At 54.3% G+C, this 14,279-nt stretch overlaps 2 protein-coding genes across 2 annotated transcripts; both read left to right on the top strand.

Annotated features, from left to right (window-relative positions):
* The first annotated feature begins 121 nt into the window (after positions 1 to 121).
* COCSUDRAFT_46572 (hypothetical protein) lies at positions 122 to 5,795 on the top strand. The gene is made up of 12 exons (XM_005649543.1): positions 122 to 397; positions 584 to 706; positions 845 to 1,040; positions 1,228 to 1,391; positions 1,662 to 1,774; positions 2,110 to 2,250; positions 2,504 to 2,684; positions 2,999 to 3,199; positions 3,576 to 3,646; positions 3,959 to 4,103; positions 4,571 to 4,697; positions 5,039 to 5,795. The coding sequence occupies exons 1-12, from the start codon at positions 302 to 304 to the stop codon at positions 5,125 to 5,127; spliced, it is 1,647 nt and encodes a 548-aa protein (XP_005649600.1). The 5' UTR covers positions 122 to 301; the 3' UTR covers positions 5,128 to 5,795.
* Positions 5,796 to 8,045: 2,250 nt separating this feature from the next.
* On the top strand, positions 8,046 to 14,279 carry COCSUDRAFT_46571 (hypothetical protein; the record flags this gene model as incomplete). Its single annotated transcript, XM_005649542.1, has 10 exons — positions 8,046 to 8,118; positions 8,391 to 8,571; positions 8,819 to 8,948; positions 9,595 to 9,758; positions 10,102 to 11,929; positions 11,978 to 12,190; positions 12,452 to 12,667; positions 12,710 to 12,943; positions 13,233 to 13,427; positions 13,899 to 14,279. The coding sequence occupies 10 exons, from the start codon at positions 8,046 to 8,048 to the stop codon at positions 14,277 to 14,279; spliced, it is 3,615 nt and encodes a 1,204-aa protein (XP_005649599.1).

Raw genomic sequence — 14,279 nt, 5'->3', positions numbered from 1 at the left:
ACCGTTGCGTAAGCGCTGGAATTTGGTTAGTCAGTACTACGTGCAGCGGACTTCCCTCCTTCCTCTTGCAAATTGACAGAAAGGATTGCACCAATTTCCGTTGCTAAAGGACCTTGTGCATCGACTAAGGCGTATCACAGCTTTGCGAGCCGGAGTCTGCCCCCTCGGAAGGTGCATGCAAAAGGGCCGTCAGCTGAATAGGCAACCAGGGAAGCTTCAAGTCCCGAGAAGCTTCACCAGCTAGCCGAGCCAGACCTGCTACCTGGTTCCACCGGATTCATACTATCGTGAGGTGGTTAAAATGTTGCTGCGCGACACGCATTCTCCCACCGGGATCCATCCCGTTTCACAGAGCAAAGCTGCATGGCGTGCTATGCGTGCTGGACGTCCATTGCAGGTTCGCTCTTGTGCTATCGTGCTCGGAGTTGGCCTGAAACTTATTTTCATGGAAAGAATATCCTATGTGTGATCTGATGTCAATGTCAGCAGAAATCACCATATCTAGAAAGAGAATGATGAAGGTCATCGCCCACATTCCGCGACCATGCTGAAGCGGCTTCTCACCGTTTCCGTGTGTTGTTAGGTTTTGGGGAGGCCTAGGATGGCATTTACGACCTCAAAGGCCGCAACCTTCCCGAGCACGCAAAGTTTGGAGGATCCCCTCACTACTACCCAGGACCACAGCTCTGCGAAGCACAGCACCGAGGTGAATGAGGTTCTGTGCAATTGTGCCGATCCGTTTAACGAAAAGGCCGGATTTTAAGGCTGTACATGCGTGGGATCTGCCAATTTTGACTACCACAGGAGATTGACCACTGGGCATGCTAACGTTTGTTTGCTGCAGGTTGAGCGTGAGGTTGAGCAGGAGACGTATGACTGGGCCAAGCAGTGGTATCCACTGGCGTTCGTAGAAGACCTGGACCCCAAGGTCCCCCACCCAGTGGAGCTGCTGGGCGAGAGGCTTGTGCTATGGAGGGATGCAGACAAACAGTGGCGGTGCTTCCAAGACAAGTGCCCCCATCGGCTGGCTCCCCTCTCAGGTGTTGACATGCCCCCATCTGGATTCCGGCCTGGGCAGGCTGTATCTCAAAAGACGCTGCGTCAACATATTTCTCAGTCTGTGATGTGCTGGACAATGTGTGCAATATCGGACCCACCAAAAATTCTCATCTTTGTCCTGTGGTGCACTGGTGCTGTGGTGCTGACTGTCGCATGTTATATCTGCAGAGGGGCGCATAGAGCCGTCGGATGGGACGCTGATGTGTTCGTACCACGGCTGGCGCTTTGATGGGGAGGGTAAGTGCACGGACATCCCCCAGTCGCTGGATGCCAAGGCCAACGCAGCGGCCTGCAGCAACCCCCGCTCATGCGCCATCAGCCACCCAACCCAGGTGTGACGTGCGCACCTGCTCATCTTTGGTCTCTGATGGGGACCAGACTGTTGCTGGGAACTCTTCATCACACTTCGGAGAGCATTGCTGTGATGGCACAAATCATGGACAAAAGCATGCAGGTCTTTAGACATGTGCCGAGTGTTCTATGAAGCAATGTGGATTATCTCAGGATGCCCAACTAAGAAGGAGTTTTGTGGCCAATCTGCATGATGCATGGGTCAGTGCCAGAGACAATGTCATTGAGCATGGAGCACTGGTGTTGCACAGGTGCTGCAAGGGAAGGTGTGGGTGTTTGGCGAGGGCGGCTCGCGCGCATTCATCGACAGCGCGGCAGTCAAGCCTGCCCTGCTGGAAGATCTTGAGGACACCTACCCACCCAGGTGCCTGCATCTGCCTGCACATGCACACCTTCAGCAGGCCAACAACTCCTGATCGCAGAAGCCTTGATGTCTGTTGAGTAATGCATGCAAAGAAAGGAGCACCAAGCTTTGAATAACATTGCACTGTGGCATGCTTCATGGCAGCCGGGAACTAGGCTGGTAGGACATTTGATGGTTGTCAGTAATTAGCCAGCCCTGTCTTGGAATCCTGCCCTTCCTTCCAGGTGTTTTCATGTTCAGCAGGTCAAGGTGGCGCCTTAGGGTCCAGTGGATTACACAGTTGTGGCCGGTGCGAACCTGTGAGACCGCAGCTGACCTGCTAATGTGGGTGTCAGGGAGAAGAATGGAGGGGAGGACTGCTTCTTTGCAGGAGGCCACTATGCCAGGGATCTCCCATATGCCTGGAGCACGCTCATGGAGAATCTGGCAGACCCCTCCCACGTCAACTTCTCACACCACAATGTTGTGGGGGACCGGTGCGGCCATCGCACGCCTCAGGGCTGACGCCTGAATATGTTCTCATTCACTCGCTGCTTTGCAGAATGTTTAGATCCACAACCGATCCATGTGTCTAGCAAGAACGTACAGAGGAAGCCTATACTACAGATTAGGCATACTTGTCAAATAAGCCAATGCAGCAACAGTGGAATTTGTTTAATTTGCCACGGCGATTGAGTTCGTTGAACTGAAGAATTTGTGAAGCTGAGAGGGATGCGGGCTTCGCTGCAGGACCGTGGATCAGACGATGAAGATCGTGAGCAAGGAGCCATCCAAGACAGTGCCGTCAATCAAGGATACCTTCAAAATGGCGGTCACCAGCTTTGATGACAAGGCCAGGGACTACCAGACCTTTGACATGGAGTTTGTTGCTCCCTGCCTTGTCAAGTGGGGCATCCCGCCCTGGGGAGTGGTAAGTGCACATCCCTTCTCTTCTCCCCGCTGTTCTACCCTGGCACACGCTGTGAATTCAGAAATGCCACCCAGATGTCTTCAGTCTTTTTGGTTCCAGATCAAGTATTGGTTGCTCCTATCTGTTTTCTGGCTTCTCTGAGCAACGACTGCACATGGCACTGGTCTGTACGGGTGCATTGTGCACATGAGTAGCTTTCACAATAAGTGGGCAAGCCATGTTGCTTTGATGCTACTGGCTTCCAGCTCATGCACACGCACTGCACCCTGGGAGTATGCTTCTTAAAAATTTAAAAACACTAACTCTGTGTGCAGGGTATCAAGCACGGCTACATGCCGATGTACATGATCCCAACAGGGCCCGGCCGCAGCAAAATCCTGTGGTGCATGCTCTTGCCCACCTCCTCTATGCCTGCCCCGGCCAAACTGATGCAGCGGCTGACGCCCAAGTGGCTCCAGCATATCAGCATCACTCCCCAAGTTCTGGACGGCGACACCGGCCTGCTCCATGGACAGGCATGCCCTTGTCAGCATGAACCCAGCACTGATAAGTTGAAGAAATATATATTGTTGGGTACTTGAAATTTTGCGTGTCATACAGTTGATGTGACCGCCATGCTAACTGCTCTGGCTTATTGATGGGCAATGTTCCATCGATAGGGGACATTGTGATTGGTTGAATGGAGTGGGTTGCCTAATGTCATTATCTCTGTCTTGGTGTGAGATACGCGTGCTCATTGCGCGTCTCATGCTGGGAAGACTGCTTTATAATTAGAACGCTAGAGTGCAAATGGAAGAATTAGGGTTAGAGCAGATATAAGGTGTGATTGCTGGCAAAATGTGCCACATTACACGCGTGCAGACAGCTGATTTTCTGTTCTGCTGGCAACAGGAGGTGGCCGTGTCGAAGGAGGCAGAGAAAGACCTCAATAGGCTGTACTACATGCCAGCACAGGCCGACAGGTCTGTTGCTATCTACCATGTGTCTTACTACGCTATGCGGTCTACCACTCTGTGGAAGATGGTTGTTTGGTGGCCTCTTGCCAATAATTGTGGGCGTCCGAACATTCTGGGTTCAGTTCTTTCCAAGATGTGCAAACCTTCTGCTACTGGTTTTTTTCTGCTGCATTCTAAAAATGACTGTTACTCTAAAGGTGACTGTTAATGCTGTGCTGAGCGAAAAGTGGTGTGCAAGAGGTTTAGAGCCTGACCAGGCAAGGAGTATGGATATGCCTGTGATTTATATATAGTAGAATTAAGTAATGATATGCGCAGGTTTGTGGCGGCTTATCGCAAGTGGCTGGCCGGACGCGGCGGCGGCGGGCCGCTGCCGATGCCGGAGACCTCCGAGTTGCAGGCGCAGCCGCAGCTACTCGACCGCTACAGCCAGCACACACAGAACTGCCCCTCCTGCAGCAGGGTGCGCCGCTGACATGCGCTGATGCATTTGCTGACCTGGCGCTGATGTGGCATGCCATCTGGCATTCATGGTGGTCGCTGTGCATGCTGCTCGTCCCACATGTTGCATGAGGGGGAGCAGGCATAATTGTTTTATTGCTTACCCTGACAGCCATCAGCGATATTCGCTGGCAGCAGGGAAGTTGCACATATGCGCTTGCAGAAGGGTGACTGTCATGGAGTGTGAATGGCTGTTTTCCCTCGTACTGCAGCCTTTCCACGACTGAAGTCATGATTGCTCTTGAGACCTGATGTCTTTGGCAGATCTGTGCTGGCCACCTCACCTCTCTGGCAGATTTTTTGGGGAGTTTTTTCGATGCCAAAGTACCCGTGGAATTGGAGTAAATTCGTCTTGCCCAATCTGTTAATATCCTTGGTGCATATCTTACGCCATATAAAATTTACTCCTTTCAATCTGCTGCGCTGCAGGCTGTGCAGGTGTTCACTGCTCTGCGCATCGTGACGGCTGCACTCGCTGCAGTCTGTGCTATGGGCATTGCATCCACGCTGGCCGCTTCGCACCCTGTGCTTGGACTGCCGGCCCAATTCGCAGCAGGTGTGCTTACAATTTTGCTGTTGTTGAATAATCTGCACCCGGCCGTTCACTATGAGGGTCCTATCAGAGCCAAATTAGCAGCATGTAGCTGACGTGGCACCATCTTAAAGTGCTACTCAAGAGCTTTCATCCAAGCCCTCGGTGAGGTTGCAGTGGGCATAGATGCAAGCCGGAGCAATTATGTCAATTTTTATGATATTTTTTCTGGGCCGCAGTTGGCAGATAAGACTGCTGGGATGCCTGTGCTTTGGATTGATCGCAATGTTTGGCTTTAGTTCAAGGGCAGCCCATTCAAGATCTCTGCTGTATGTGTGAGGTTGCTCTCCTGTGCTGATGAACAGGTGGCATTGTCCTGGCGGGAGCTTGGCTGTGGCTGAGCAAGACCATCCAGAAATACTACTACGTGCCCCACACTCATGCTCACGCATGAAGACACCACATGTTGTTATTGTAACGATCGGCAGGACTTGCGTCAGGCAGCGATTGCACCTGGGTGGAGATGTAAAAAATAGAAATATTTGGAGCGCTGTTTTTGGCAAGAGCACACCGAGGTTGTGACCTGTGTGGGCCCAGAGGTGAACAAGAACGAATGCAAGTATTGTAGAGAGAAGACAGGATCAAGGGCTTATAAAAGCTGTTAAGAAACCCATTTACAGGAACCTAGTTGGTCACATGTATTGCGGTATTCAATATTGAGCATCAGGCAGTTCTTAGGGCACTATCTCATCAAACAAGAGGCTGATTGTAGGGATTCTTTACATGGCAAATGGTTGTTGAACCGCATTTGTTTTAGTGTTTGGGATGACTGCTGATTGGCTCTAGCTATAGTGAAGTGTTGAGGCGTTGTGGGTGCATAGACCCAATGCAATTTAGATGTCTATTTGAGAGAACCACTCGGTGAACTGCATGCATGGTGTGTCATTTCTTGGGATGCAATACTGCAACTTAGCTATATTAGGGAGGTGTGCTGATTCTTGAGATGTTCAACAGCCCGAGAGAATCTGCAACAATGTTGCTTGTGTGCAATATCTTGTAGGATCTAATGGTTGGACATGAGATACTGCAGATATCTTAATTGATCTAATGGATCTTGGCATTTTTGGACAGAGCGAGTACCACATCTTATCATCATGATAGTCCAGATTACAAGTGCCATGATGGTGCATCTGCCCCGTTCTCATCATTGCCAGCATTGCTCTTACCATTGATCCCAATCATAACTGAGATATCCGATGGCTTTCTCCAGCGACATACGTATGGGGACCCCCACAGGGCTGAGGCCACGCGCCCCCGGGCACGCGGCCCGACCATGCATGCGCCGGCCGGCCAGCACCTTTACATGCATCTCAGTGTAAAAGAAACAACAGCGTTGACCAGCGAACAGCTACGGCGGCACCCAAGTGATTGACACTAGTCTAAAGGCAGCTACCTCAAAGAGTTGTTCAACAACTGTCCTGCAGGCCAAGGCAACAAAAAGTGCATGCAAAAAATGAGCTAAATTTGCCACAAAGACTTGCTCTCGATACTGAGGTCGAATCAGCGACCTCACGGTTAACAGCTGTAACGCTTACAGCAAGCAAGGCAGGCTGCCTGCTCGAGCAGCACATGTGCACGTGCTGCCATCCCACGGGCATCCTCTCTTGTGTGCGTACTGCAGGCAATCAAGGCTGCCACATTCTGCTGCGAGCGCGCACGTGCCTTTGTGCTAGGGGCAGCCGTTTTCATACATCATATCATGATGACTTGAGGGTATTACAAGTAACATTGAAGTCATGTATATACAGTACATGCAATGCATCCGACATGAACATCACCGTTGAGCAAGTCTATGGCGACGCCAGCAGAACAAATTAAAAAAGAAAAAAAGTATGTAGATTGAGGCACCCATTAGGACTCGAACCCGGGCATTCCGAGTCAGGGGAGGGGCTCGAACCCTCTACCAACTAACCCGTCCAGGGATTGGGCTCGAACCAATTGCAGCCTGACGCCACCAGGAGAGCCGTGCCTTGCTAAACCATTGCTTTTAGATGTACATATTGCCTTGCGTTTTAAACTCCGGGAGTCGTTCCAAATTACTTCTGTCGTCTCAGCGCAAACGCGTATACTGGACGCATTTGTTGGGAGGTGGTTTTGAGGCAGCCAAGTTTTTACAAGACAGCACAACAAGATGGACACCCAAACACTGACTTCTTATTTGTGTGGGTGACTGGATGGGTAGGCTTTGGCAGCGGACTCCCAGCAGTAATGCGTTATTCTAACCTCCAAAAGATTTTGAAGAGTGTTTTCGACGAGGGGAGGTATCTCTTCTGGAAGCTCACACAAAGTGCAGATTTTGGCAAACCTATCAAAACATCAACACCTGACGGCTAAGCATCTGAGCTAATCGAGATTTTTCTCGAGAACCGCTTCGTATCGACGGAGTCCCTACCGGGGCCAACCTATTTATAGAGGGCGCCACTTTTGGTCGTGTGCCACGTGTGCAGATGTGGCCATGCGGCGTTCCTGCGAGTTTTGCTCAATGCCCTGCTGTCCTTGGCGCGCGCCTTGCCAAAGTACTGAGGGTACAATACAAAGAGGAAAGCAGTGCTGCACTGCTCCTATAAAGGTGACAGCTGCCGGTGGTGGCATGCTGAGGAAACCTGCATCAACGAGGGCCTTATGATGTCATCTGTTTCGATGGGTGCACCTAGTTTGGGAATAGCCAATTGTGGGCTGTATCCTGGCGCAAGGAATACCACTTGTCTGAGTAGATCATCACACGCTAGCCAGACGCGCCTCTATCGTGTTCGACCTTCGCCACAGGCTTGCCCGACTTTAAACGCTCAGCCCTCATCACTCGGACGGACGACGCCCTGCTGGTGCGTCACGCACACAGGATCTACTATGAAATGTCTCGACTCACATACGTAGATATAACTGCACTCAATATCGCCGACCCTGCAACGTTTCTCGTGTCAGAGCGCTACCCATGGGTTTCTTTGGACATCTTGGGCAATGTAGGAAACCTACGCTGCAGCACGCGGACGATTATAGAAGCGAACTCTCATGGTTTCTCTTAGCCTTTTTGCAACGCCGATTCTTCCAGCGGTGCGGTCGGTTTGCCAGCGCTCTGAAGCCCTAGTATGGCTGATGTTGTCTTGCAATGCTGCAGTCATGTATCCGTCACAATGCATTACTCATCATTTCTACTCTATCAACTCACGGAGTCTTGATGCACAATGCAGGCTTCCATGTGTGCGCCAGCCCCGGCGCAGGAGACTGAGCATCACCAAGGCAGCACTGTCGCCTGCACCTCCTGCAGGTGATGGCAGCCCGGTTGTGGCACGTCTGGGGCCACTCTCGCTCACAATGCAAGACTGCAGCCGCTACATTGCACCAGCGCTCGTCATGTACCTCCTCACCAAGTGCCTCGATGGCAAAGGTACAATGCCACCTCCTCAAAAGCAAACCCATGTGTCCTCCACCTGACCCATAGCGCTGCAATAGCGCGCTGTGGAATTTGGCCAAGTGTGCTGGATGTTGTGCTGATGCTTTCTGGGACTTGCCCATAAGGTGTCTTGTGCACTGTTCTTGACAAATAGCGGGGATGCTCTCTCTTGTGGTGTGCCCGCTCTGCATTACCAATGCAAGGAAGGTGCACTCGGCACCTCTGATCTCTCGACACCTTTCTGAATTGTTGGTGCACTGCTGCAGGCATCATGCTGTTGGCGCAAGGACTGATTGTTGCGGCAGGAGGCTTTTCCTACTACCAGGGATACACCAATCTCAACGAGCATCTCACAAAGATCACCTTGAGCAAACCACGGAAGTGGCTGATCACTGGCTTCATAACGAAACTGGGCTGGATGCTGGGCGGCACATTCCTGCTCATCCGGTATGCCCCCTTCCGCCCTGTTCTTCTTGCTCACAGGTTCATTCCTGATGCAGAGCAGATTACCTTACAGTGCACCTGTGAGTCCTCCAGCCTCTTTCCTTCTGCATCTTTCACATGAGAAGCTTCTGCTCCTGCATCCCGCAATCCATGTGAGCAGCCTTCTGTGCGCAGCATTTGAGCAAATTGATGATCCTTCTGCACAATACAATGAATTGAAACCATTGAGTTCATTGGCATGCATGTCCAGGTTTGTCAAGCGCTTCATAGTGCCCATCACGGTCAGCTACCCGTTCTACACTGGGCCGCTGTATGTGCTTGCCCCTGCTGCCGCCTTCATCAAGCAGCATCCGGAGGTTGCTGCTGCATGCTACGCGGGGGTACGTTCTACATCTCTACATCATGGTTGGGTTTCTTCTTGAATGCCTGTGCATTTCAGAGCTCACAGGAACTGCTTCCCTGATGGAGAACATCTTGTGTCTTATGCAGCTTCAGGGCTGGTTGACTGCAAGGAATATGCTTCTGTGTGCATGCTAATGAGAGGCCACAGTCATGGGGCTTAGCTTGTCCCTAACGGCATGTCCGGGGTTTTATGTGTGCAGGCCAAGGCATTGCCTCCGATTCTGTACCTCGCAGCACTTGTCGTGTCTCTGCGCCGAGCGGCAGCTAACATCCTTGGGGAAGGCAACGCCACTGCTGCATCTGTCAATGCGGCGGCCGGCGCAAGTGCTGCGGTAGGTGTTTGTGCACCCTGCTACGACGCATGCTGAGAACCTGCCCTCGACTATCAATCGATTTACAGGGATTACTGTCCCTGAACAACTGAGTTGTTTATTTAAGCCGCCTCTTCGTTCCCTGCAAGTGACGACTCAAACTCATATAGGCTGTATGTAGTTGACACCTCTGGACCAGGGCACAGCATACAAACGTGCAGCATTCCCTGTGGACTGGAAAACGGGTAGGAATAACAACAACATATTTTCCTGTGCTGCACTGCGCAATTGATACGAAGGGCAAATGTCGCAGGCAGATGACGTGGCAGCGGAGGGAGCCAGCATGGCACAGATGCTTCAGGCGCTGCTGGCAGAGAGGGTGCAGCTGCGCTGCAAGGTGGACGACCTAGCCAAGCAGCTGAGCGCCGTGGAGGACTACTCCGGTGATGACAGCGCCCAAAACGTCCTGCTGCGCCGGTGAGCGAACCTGAGCTTCTCACCCATTCTAGCATACCCATGCCATGCACGGATGATTTCGGACTCTGTGCGACCTTTGCAACACGGCACTCATGCAACTTTATATGGGGTCATTACGGGGACCTGACATAGCATCAATTGGAGCTCCGTCTGCTGCGGTAGTCTGGTCTAGCCCAAGCAAAGAGTCGGTCTGCATTCAGACCGTGGGCTTCGCCTGCGACATCAGGCCGTGCAAGCAGTGCAGTTACAGGGGATCTTCATGCCTGTTGGCATGCAATAACGATGACGAAATGTCTGTAAGAATTTGAAGACAATTGTTGGTCAGCGTGCGGTGTCTCGACAGAATGGGCGAGGTGGAGGGCAAGCTGTGCCAGCTGGAGGCCATGGAGAAGGAGGACAGAATCATGATTGACGAGCAGCTCTTCTGGAAGCTGCCCGACGGCACGCGCAAATCACGCATGGGCAACGTCGAGGATCAGATCGACTGCGCTCAAGCCGCCGAGGGCGCGCTGGCCACCCGGCTCGCCGCTGCAGAAGACAAATTTGTGCAGCTGCGGCGGCGGCAAACTGAGGCAGCGGCGGCGCTGCGGTCCAGGCTGGCAGCTGCAGAAGAGAAGCTCGCGCAGCTGCAGGACAATCCCCTTGACAGTGGGAAACCTGATGCAGCGAATCCGCTGCAAGACAGACTCGCCGCTGCCGAGGAGAAGCTTGTGCAGCTGCAGGAGAAGGCCCACGGCAGCAACGGCGCCGTTGCAGCTCCAGTGGATGCGTTGCAGGCCAGGCTCGCCGCTGCAGAAGGAACGTTGGCCGCGCTGCAGAACAGCATGTACGGGGCACTGCTAGGGGAGTCCCACGTGCGGGCTGAGCTGCCGTACAGGATGGACCAGGCTGAGGAGGCAATCATGCGCTTCCACACAGCCCTCGTTGGCACTGGCCACGACAGCGGGGAGCTCTTTGCCGCCTACCAGGACGGCGGCCTCATAGAGCGGCTGGCGGCTGCCGAGGAGGAGGTCGCGCTTGTGAAGAGGAAGCTGGCGGAAGCTGCCAGCAGCCAGGAAGCTACCAGCGAGGCTCTCTCCGCCAGGCTGGCGGATGCCGACTGGGAAGTGGCCAGGCTGGAAGCTCGCCTGGGGGAGGCCAACAAGTCCCACACTGTGATCGAGGACGTGCTATCGCGGCTGCAGTCTATCAAGAGCGAGGTGGAGGACCTAAAAGCCGCCCACAGCGTGGGGCAGGCCACGCTAGAAGCCAGGGTACGCCAGACAGGGAAAGACATGGCCGGACTGATGGAGACTGCCACGGCGGGGGGCTCTGCTCTCCAGTCAAGGCTGTCAGAGGCAGAGGAGGAGATCAGCCACCTGCAGGAGTGCCTGGGCAGCGACGATGAATCAAACAGCGAAGACGTCCTGACGAGGCTGCAGGAGCAGGAGTGGACCCTGGAGGATGTGGAGACCAAGATCAAGAACCTCAACGCGCGCCTCGGCTTCGACGGCGGCAGCTGCGAGAAAATCGGCGAGGCAGAGGCTAGCATCGACAAGCTCAGGGACTTCTTGGGCTTGCACAGCAACGACAGCGAAGACATCGTGTCCAAGGTGGACGGCGTTGCCACGAGGATGGGCAAAGCAGAGGCGGCCATCAAGCAGCTGAAGGAGCAGCTGGCAGCAGCCAGCGGCGAAGAGGCTGTCAGCCAGGACCTCCTGTCGAGGCTGGAGGAGGCGCAGCGCAGCATTGCAGAGCTGCAGGAGCAGGCACGCGCGCAGGACGCCACAAGCTTAGTGTTTGACGATCAGATGGGGGATGCTGAGCGCGAAATTGGGGCTCTGAAGTACGACGTGGCCACGTTGGGGCCGCTCGATGAGAGGCTGGGCGCTGCCGAGGCCAGCCTTGCTAGTCTGAAGAAGGAGATCTACGGAGAGGAAGCTTTCCCCGGCGGCCTGCTGGAGAGGGTGGGTGACGTGGAGGACGCGCTGGATGTCCTGCCGAGCGACGTTGTCGGGGCAACTGCCCTGTCGGACACGGAGGCTGCCATCAAGGGCCGGCTCTCACAGGCCGAGGAGACCGTGGCAGCACTCACACAGCGCCTGGATGGGGCACCTTGCGGCGCCAGGCTGGAGGACCTCTCTGAGGAGATCAAGGTGATGAAGGACAGCATGCAAGAGCTGGCAGAGGCGGTGCGGGATGGCAGTCTCGCCACGCTGGGTGCAAGCACGGAAGTGCAGGCAATCGTGGAGGCTGATGCCGGCAGCAGCGCTGTGATGTCAGGAGCTGCAGCGCCGCCGCGCGCCATTCCTCTGTCGCCATACAATTGCGACATCACGGTGCCCCTGATGAAGCCGCGGCCTGCGCAGGAGCCGGAACCTGTGTCGCAGCTGCCAGAGGCGCCCACCCAGGCCTGGGGGAAGTATGAGCCGGTCACTTCTGAGAAGATCCAGGTACTACCATCACAACTGATTGCGACCTGCCTTGAGAAGGTTGCGTTGAAAGCACAGCAGCAGCATGGCACGCCCACGACAAATTTGAAAATCGCAGCTCACGTGCTCTCGTGCACAAATGCAGTCAGAGTTTGCCAACTGGTTGACATGTTTCATTGCTGCAGCACCTTGGACCCTTCCATGCAACCCGCCCAAGCTTGCATCTGTTCTGTCTGCTGCCAGAGAATGTGCTATTTATCTGCTTTGGATGTGCTTGGACAGGCCCTCAAGCGCACTCTGGACACTCGCACTCCCAGCGCGATCCCGTTCACTGCCGCCGAGACACTCCCCTCTGCCGCCTCCGACGCCGGCAACAACGCAGACGGCAAGCCGGCAGCTGCCGCGCAGCTGCCGCCGCCAGTCCCGGAAGTCATCGACACTGAGGAGGCTGCGCCATACGCGGTGACCGAGGCGACCGCTGACGCCGCGCCGACGCCGGTGAGCCTCGCTGACATTAGCAGGACGATGTCATCCCATGAGCTGGCGGCCTCCTACACCAAGATCAACCTAGCCGCGGAGTGGACGCCGGGCATCGCCGCGGCCGCCGAGTCTGCCTTCAGCATTCACCCTGACCACATGCGACCCGTGGTGGGAGCGCAGCTGGGAGATAGCGTTGTGGCGGATGAGTCACTGGCGTCAGCAGAAGAGGAGGTGCAGAACGCCTCCTCTGATGAGATCATCGCTGCTGCCGCCGAGGCGGCTGCTTCTGACAAGGTAAGAACGCGCGCTGCCCTTGCTTCAGCATCTAAGTCTTCCCTATCATGCGCTTTCATGCTCAGCACATCAAGCTGGCATCTTTGGATTCAGTGGTTGCATTCTCATTCGGAGGGGACTGTGGGAATTGAGCCTGCGCTTTTGGCAATGAAGCATGGGAGTTTAGTGTCGCCGAGTGGCTGCTTTTGCAGTCAGCCAGGTCACTTTGAGCCTGTACGTATGGCACGGGGTGCAAGGCAGTCAATTTGGGAGGCTTCCGTTGCTCACATGCACCGTCTCTGTTCAGCAGGGCCAAGACATTGAGGTGGAGGAGGAGCGGATTGACTATGGCAGTGAAGAGGAAGCTGCCTTGGAAGATGCGGCGGCAGATGCCGCTGTGGACGCTGGCCTTGTGGTGCTGGATGACTACGTCTTCAACTCGGACGACGTGGGCCGCTCTCTCACAGGCTTGAAGGCCAAGACCAAGAAGTTTCTGGACCGCGTGGTGCGCCTCTGTCTGTGCTGCTAATACCTTGGCTCCATTGTGTATAGAAGCGATGGTATAGTCTCTGCATGTCTGTACTGATTTATTATTATTCATACACGCTTTTCCTGCCAAGAGGCAATGTGCGTCCTGCAGACAGGCTGCAGTGACAGGTTGCCACAATCCTACCCCTTGTTGGACTCCCCAGATCCAAGCAAGACCCAATCATCCGTGCGCACGTTGCTCAGTATTTATACCGCCAGCTGGGGCTACAGATTTGGTGAAGGATAAATGCAGACATCAAGTCTGAGAGACGTAAGAGGAAGGGCTGCCTCGGAAGTGGAATTTTGCAGCTGCAATATGTGCGTGGAAGCCCTGCAAGAAGCCAGCCTACCTGAAGCTGCACAAAAGGATATTCAATTAGCGTGCTGATCAAAGACAAGGGGTGCCATTCTCCGACGCCTGGGCACTGACCTCATTTTCTTTGTGCAGACACCACCTTCGCTGCGTCAGGAACAGTCGACTGGGCAGGATGTCTCTCCTGCGGGCGAGTCAGCAGACAGCTTCAAGGTCGACGTGGACATGGATTTTGCTCTTCTCGACAGCGGCCTCTCAGCGGTCAACGGATTCTTCTCAGATGATGTCCTTGCCGCCGTGCGGGACAGATATGGGCCAGAGCTCTTTGATGAAGCTGCGTGGGAGCTGCAGGAGCCCCTTGTGCCGACTTCTGCTGACCCCGGCAGTTTGATTGATGTCAGCGACGACGAGGCTGATGATGTCAGCGGCGAGGAGGAGGAGGACGATGTCAGTGATGTGAAGGATGGTGATGTCAGCGACGGCGAGAGCTTTTACGTGGACATTGACATGGAGTGA

The sequence above is a fragment of the Coccomyxa subellipsoidea genome (genome assembly GCF_000258705.1).
Source record: "Coccomyxa subellipsoidea C-169, whole genome shotgun sequence".
In the NCBI taxonomy this organism is placed as follows: Eukaryota; Viridiplantae; Chlorophyta; class Trebouxiophyceae; family Coccomyxaceae; genus Coccomyxa; species Coccomyxa subellipsoidea.
Note: the sequence above shows the minus strand (reverse complement) of the source record. Positions and strands in the feature narration are given on the sequence as shown.

Bases quoted from the DNA above. Each gene is read 5' to 3' on its own strand.
- COCSUDRAFT_46572 (XM_005649543.1), top strand. From the start codon at position 302: ATGTTGCTGCGCGACACGCATTCTCCCACCGGGATCCATCCCGTTTCA. The intron at 1,041-1,227 runs GTGTTGACATGC...TTATATCTGCAG, and splicing joins TCGGCTGGCTCCCCTCTCAG to AGGGGCGCATAGAGCCGTCG. The intron at 1,392-1,661 runs GTGTGACGTGCG...GGTGTTGCACAG, and splicing joins CCATCAGCCACCCAACCCAG to GTGCTGCAAGGGAAGGTGTG.